At 46.3% G+C, this 6,938-nt stretch overlaps 1 protein-coding gene across 4 annotated transcripts in view; it reads left to right on the forward strand.

Annotated features, from left to right (window-relative positions):
• LOC123983876 (protein TANC2-like) overlaps nt 1-6,660 on the forward strand; it is a 66,689-nt gene extending 60,029 nt beyond the window's left edge. For all 4 annotated transcript variants that reach the window (XM_046070316.1, XM_046070324.1, XM_046070307.1 and 1 more), the window contains one exon: nt 68-6,660. In XM_046070316.1, coding sequence (XP_045926272.1) covers nt 68-1,946 — 1,879 coding nt within the window. In that variant the 3' untranslated portion in view covers nt 1,947-6,660. The remainder of the gene's footprint in view (nt 1-67) is intronic.
• Nucleotides 6,661-6,938: the final 278 nt, after the last annotated feature.

The raw sequence follows: 6,938 nt of genomic DNA on the forward strand, positions 1-6,938 counted from the left end.
CTCTCTCTTTTTATGTCATCTTCAGACATCGTATTTCTGTTTTTGCTTTCCCTCTCTTACCATTCAGACAGTTCCGTGCAGCCCTGGAGGACCTGATTGAGGCCAGCCGCCTGTGCCCATCCAACCGGGAGATCCAGCGCCTGCTGTCCCGGGTCAAGGAAGAGTGCCGGCAGGCTGCGCAACAACAAGACTCTCCCCCTCCTTCAGCACATCATGTTTATCAACCGAATATGCCCATGTCCATCAACGAGGCCAGGTGCAGAGATTCAGGTTGTTTGCAGGTGCAGGACAGGGAGCGGCTTACCGAGGAAGAGGAGGAAGAGGAGGAAGAGGAGGAGGAAGAACAAGAGGGAAGCCAGAGGGAAGGAGATGCTCCTCCTCACTCCTCTCACCACCCACCTGTAGGCCAAAGTCTTGACACCCACTGCCGCCCTGGAGTGCCATCACCCTCCTCCCTCTCCCCCACTCACCTGTATCATCACCTCCCCAGCCCCACTCACGCCCCCTCTTCTTCTTCTTCCTGTCACCCTGCGCTTCCCCCCCCGTCCTCCTCCTATCACCACTTCAGCCCTCCTCTCTCCCCAATGCAGCATCAGCAGCGTGCCAGCCCAATGTCTGAAAGTATGCCGGCATTGTCAGGAAATGGAGGTCTGCACCACCATCCGCAGTCCATCTCAGCCCTCCACTACTCAGACCAGAACCAGGGAGTGCAGCAGCAACACCACCTGTCCAATCAGAGATCCTTTCCTAAGCAGAACCCTGTTCAAGCCCAGTGGCTCCAACCAGCCAAAGTCCAGGTTGTGAGATCCAGTCAGCCTAGTTCCTTGGCTCACACCAGCATGGTTTCTGCCTACTCCCAGTTTGGCCAACTGCCACAAGAACTGGCCGAACTGGGGGAAGGCATTTGCCCAGGCCCCCTAGAAATCAGACCTAACCTGCCAGTTTCATATCCACTAGATGATGTGGATGTCGACTTTGCTTGCCAGGCAAGATCTGCATCTGCCTATGGGAGAGAAGGAGGAGGGGATAGGGCGGGGCTAAATCGGTTTGGGCAGGCCCGTCAGTTCAGCCGCAACCAATCCAAAGCAGCCCACTACCCCATGGAAGTTACTGAGGCAACAATGGTGCCTCCTGATAACCTTCCATCATCACACGATTATCAATACCATCACCAGGGGGGGCTACGACGGCCGCTCAGTGCCCACCCAACCTCTTCCCCCACTAATCCTCCCAGGCCTCTTGTCCACTCCCAGGGTATCAGTGTCCGTTTCTCCGCCAGCAGCTGCAGCCTCGCTGGTGGGCAGCCTGCTAACCATGGCCCAGGCTTCAGGTCTTCAGCCTCCGCCCAGCACATGGATTTACCTTCAGATGTGGGAGGGGTTACTGGTTACCATGATGACCTCTTTCTGATCTCCTCTCCCCAGTCAGAAATATGCATGGAAGGAGGCGGTACTTATCCTGGAGAGGCGGGCCGATCATCAAGGAACACTCCTTTTATGGGCGTTAGTGACCGGACCGCGAGAGTGCACCAGCAGTATCAACAAGCTCCATCCAGTTCAGCATCCTGTCTCAGCCCCAGTCGCTCCTGGGCCGTGTCTTCAGTGGACACGGTCGTCACCTCACCTAGCAAAACCCCTGTCAATCAAGGAGGCTTCAGTCAAGCCCAACCATCCTCCATCGCCTACCACAACCGCAGCAACAACAATGCCCACAACGGTCACCTCCTCCATGACAACCAGCTCGACTACTACGAGGTGCAGCCGGGCAGCGGTCCTCAGGGTGAAGGCTCGGTGCGGGTCGCCAGTCAGAATCCCTCCTACCTGGATGTGAAGCTAGCTCGAACACTGCCAGTGATCCACAGCTACTCAGACAGACCAAGTGACAGAAAGACAGGCCCTACCTCTCCTGTCAAACCAAAAAGACCCTTTGTAGAGTCCAATGTATAGAGAAACAATTAAATCTTAAGTCAAGAGACAAGGGAGGAGGGTTAGTGAAGAATGGTTCAAAAGAAGCACTCAGAGTGCACTCATATATTCCAAGATTCACTGGGACTATGGAATTATTAAGGCCGGGCTATGCTTGAAACAAACTAGTTTCCGCAATAACTGTTCAAATCGTGGCGTGACGTGGACAGGCTTGCTGAGTTGTTGGTTTGTGAAAAATAAGTACTTCGTTTGAAGTATACCAACTCCTTTATTGTTCAGAAGAGAGAGAGGGAAAAGCAGCAGTTAAACATATAAGTTCAGTATGGAACAAATTGGCTGTTTCAGGTCAGGTCTGTCAATTAACCAGCCAGAGACAAAGAAAAGAAGCCAGGACAAAGGGGAAGGGGCAAGGATGAGAGTGCTGAAACATGCGACAGCTCCTGCCATTAAAAAGCACAATGAGGAAGAGGAAGATGTGGATGATTTCAGAAGCAAACACTCATAAAAATCCTGCTTTTGCCTCTTGTTCATCCCTGGCTTACAGTACATTTAAAACAGGTCTCTGAATGCCCATAATGCATTGCTCTAGAGTTACCAAGTTCACATCCACAACTCTAGACAGTGACATTCAGTCAGACAAAAAAAGACACAGAAGCACCACTATCACCTTTGTCTGCTGCCGACGCCTTTAAAAAAGATTTTCAAGCGCTTAAATGAAATTATGTGAACGACTGGAAACCTGGATACAGTCTCTGCAGGACCCAGGCTCTTAAACGAGTGCCAGTCAGATGCCGGTCAGTGAACCAGCCCCAAGCCATAGTTTGAGAAACTAGGACGACGCTGTCACTGAATGAGCACTGACTTGCTGTATATAAAACAAATGAGTGATATTTATCTTTTTTAAGTTATATCCGTATTAAACTGGACAAATATTGTCTGTCTTAAAAATGTATATTGCTTTTTATTTGGATTTGCCTTTATATGTTTGTTTTGACTGAAATGTAAACCTTTTCAAAGAGACTAAGTAAAGTTGAAGTCCTGCTTCGCTCAGTTATGGGTCCACAACATCCCTTCCTGATCTGCAATGATCATCCTGTAAAAATGCCTTTTTAAGGTTTTTGATTTTTTATTTTTTTTGCTTCAGGTAGAGCTGTTTTTGTTGAAGGTCTTTTGTATTCTGTAGTCCTAAAGGCCCTGATTCATGTAAACCACAAGAATCCCAACTGATACGCTAGGGCCCTTTACACCTGTTGCCATGGAAACATAGTGCTTACATTATAATTCAAGAAAAGCCAACTATGCGTTCGCTGAACCCTCCCCCTAACACTGTGACTGTTCAATCATAGCTTAGCAACGGTAACTAGGCATGGCCTGTCAAGCTCTGTATTTCTCTGTCACATTGAAGCGGTGTGCACCTATACGTGACATAAAGAGGGTGGCATATCTTTTTCCCCCTAGCTTTTCCAAAACCAAAAACACAAGAGCAAGTGTAAGGAATGCATTTCAGCTGCGATCATTAGCGTGCCTGGCTAACTAGCCATAGTATTATAGTATTAATTGAGCGTTACTGCCTATGCCAATACTAAATTACTTTGGTTGCAGGTTACGCATCACAATTAATAGCATAGCATATCTATGTAGTATGTATATATGTAGTTCTGCTCTGCTCCTGTATTTCATGCAGTTTATGCTCCAGCAACCCCAGCCAAATTAATTAATTTGCTGCTTTTCAACCAACTCACGGAGCTAACGTTAGCTTGTGTAACCCTTCCACCATCGGCTCCTGAAATGAACTCCATAAAGAATCAAACCCCTTTAAACTCTTTATACTTTAAACGCTGTAAAATTGTGAAAGAGACATCTCATTGTACAATAAACCTGTCTAGAGACGCAATGATTCTGACTCTCTCCAATGACCAATGAGAGGCTAAATAAATAATCTTGGTTTCAGTAACACAATAGATACAGTACTGTGTGAATTAACACACACAAGTGTGGAAATGGAAATAAAATAAAGGTGACAAACAAAACAATTAATTTAGTCTTTAGTCTGTGTTAACCTGAGTGCGCTTTTGTTTGTCGGCGCACTCAATGTTGTAACTCATTAAGAACAGAACAGCAGTAACGCCATGTTTAGAGTAAAAACAGCTGCTACAACATATGTAGAAATCACTTTTGCCAGACCTGTCTCAGTCTGCAGCAGCACAGGACTCATAAGCAGACGAAAGCAAACCCTCAGCGATAGCAGACACAGCGCCAGGCAAAAGACTTGAGACGAGCGCTGAAACTCCTCTGGACCGCAGGCGACGAAACAGCCCACTTTTCTTCAACGACGGCAGCAGTGGAGCTACCCTTGCTGGCTCGCTTCACAGTCCAAAAACACTTTATCAGTCGACCGTCCCAAAGCTCTACATTCAGTGTTCAACACAAAAACAAAATAATGTAATAATTATTTGAATTGAGCTCTTCTGACTCTTTAGTTCTTCTGGTCTATGCATCGAACACAGGACTTGCTGGACTGCTCGACATCTGACTTCATCCATGACCAGTAGAATCGATCTTTTAATTAGGCCCTATGTTTTGTCAAGGCCTAAATGACCCGAGTCATCACGCAGTGTTTCCATTATTATCTTCCAGTACTTTTCTGGCAAGACCCGCTGAGAGCAGTGGGGTTTGCCATGCGGACTTGTGAAGCGACACATGACTCCTTGTTGTATCATTAACCGACCCCACTCTCTCAGCAACAGAGGGCAGGTTCGATGCTCTGTCTTGTCAGCTTGTGTTAAATCCCCGGTTGAGAGCTGACCATACCTCGGCAATGCTAGGATCGCCTGCTGCGGATAATATATCTTTCCATTCCTGTTCTTGAGTCAGTGTAGGGTGTGTGGGCGACATCATGCAGTATATCCACTACCACCCACTTCAAAGCCAAGAGTTCTAATTTATGGGCAGGGTAATGTCGTTCTGACGGACATTATTCAGAGGTACTTGATAATATCCACTTCGGAGGTCTACCACACTAAACCAATTGCCACTGTTGAGAGAGACCAATGCATCTTCAATTCTTGGCACTGTGTTTTGGTCAGGAACAATGCGTCTGTTTAGTGTCCTGAAGTCACACGTGCTTCTCTTGTCGTTTGTCACCACGATAGGCGCAAGGACATGCTGTCTGATGTCCGGCAGTTGCTCATCGGCCCAGCAGCTCCAGACTGCTGTGTTCACATTAGACGACTGGGGGTTTATTCTGTAAGGTAGCAGGGGCCGTCTAGAGGTACAGGAGCCCAGGGACAAGCACGTTCTTCAGTCTCTGGTTCTCCTCTGACATCTCCACGTTCTCCCTCTCCAGCTCTTGAACCCGTGAATGCAGGAAGTGAAGCTCAGTGGTCAGTGACGGGGTCAGGACCGACACACCTGACTCCACCCGCTGCCACTGCTGTGTGTTCGCTGTCCGGACTCTCCGTCATCTGGAGACACAAAGACACTAACTGAACTTCAGTGTCGGAGAGAACCAGAAAATGATAATGTTCCAGTACTTTGACCGCCAGCTGCCGTGAACAACTTGAGAGTACATCTATTAATCGCAAAAACATTAAACAGAGCAACAAATAAATAATGAAGTGGCAAATCTTATTATAGATGCACAAAACACTTCTAAGGTACATTAACACCGACTGAATAGAAGTTATGCATCTTAACAATAAATGAGCTAAGAAAATTTACAAATAACCAATATAAATCAGCTGATTACTCTTGTTTAGCTAGCTAGCTACAGCTGATAAAGTGTGACAGAGAAAGTTCTCATTTCAGATGGCAAAAGCAACGGTTGACATATAGAAATAAGAAAACTGCTTTGGCTTACCTCGGTCTAAAATGAATGATTGTTCCAAAAAGGACTAAAAAGCTTGTGGTAAATCTGATCCTCATGATTGTAAACAGAATATTTGCTGTCTGAGAATGGAAAGCTTGACAGGCGTAGCGACAGTAACAAGGGGAGGGGGCTAGTTGTCCAGAGAGGGTGTGTCTAACAGACAATATTCAATAAGTTGGACTAAGCGTTAATTTTTAAAAATGGGTTTTATTCACACGAATGCCTGTTCTTTTGTAAATTTCTTTATATGTTTCTATTGAATCAGCAGCTTGGTTTCAGAGTTGCTGACGCTGATTGAACCTCTGACCTCTCTGGCGCGGTACAGTCTCTGTGACCACTGCCCTTATTTCTTACTGCTCAGGAGTCTCCAGCCGTGAGAAGATGCGGTAACTTAAATCACTCTGGTTCACAAGCCGTTTTCACCTGTCACTGCCGGTCATGGTATGTAATTCTGGCCAGTTAGAATGATGAACTACATTATTAGCAAGTTGATTGGATGTTCAAGACTAGTTTAAAGAGAAAAGGCGTAGCCAGATGACAAAATTGTCCGTCAATAAAATAATATGCTGTGCTGTACATGTATAATGTAGCCTCCAACCTGCATAGGGGTCTCGACCCCGAGTTTGAAACACCACAGGTAATCAAGCTTAATCCCTGCCTATTCCCACTTGGTGTGAAATCTGTTAGTGGGTTTACTGTGGGCTTTTTGACTGTGTAAGATAAGTGAATTTAAAACCCAGGATGGTTACCATAAGAACATTAATTGAGCATTTAAAACAACATGAATGTGTTTTTTTTTTATCAGCTCTTGAAATTACTGACTGCTGAATTAACATTACAGAGAGGAATAAAGCTGAATGAAAGACAGATGCATTAAGTCTATCTCTCTCTTTCTGGGTGTATACAGTCCCTATACAGCATGGGGACTGACCCTTGGAGCTGTCGGCATGGATCTTCTTTCACACAATCATCTGAACAGCACACAGGGACTGAATATCCCACGAGTTGTTCCAAGGGAACAGGAGGGTCCGTTTGACCCCGGGAGACAGCGCAACAATTGCTATATTATACATACATATCTCTGGAGCAACTAGGGGTTAAGTGTCTTGCTCAGGGACACAGAAGAGTGGAAGAGTCACAGTGGG

This window comes from Micropterus dolomieu, linkage group LG02 (assembly GCF_021292245.1).
Source record: "Micropterus dolomieu isolate WLL.071019.BEF.003 ecotype Adirondacks linkage group LG02, ASM2129224v1, whole genome shotgun sequence".
NCBI classification, from domain to species: domain Eukaryota; kingdom Metazoa; phylum Chordata; class Actinopteri; order Centrarchiformes; family Centrarchidae; genus Micropterus; species Micropterus dolomieu.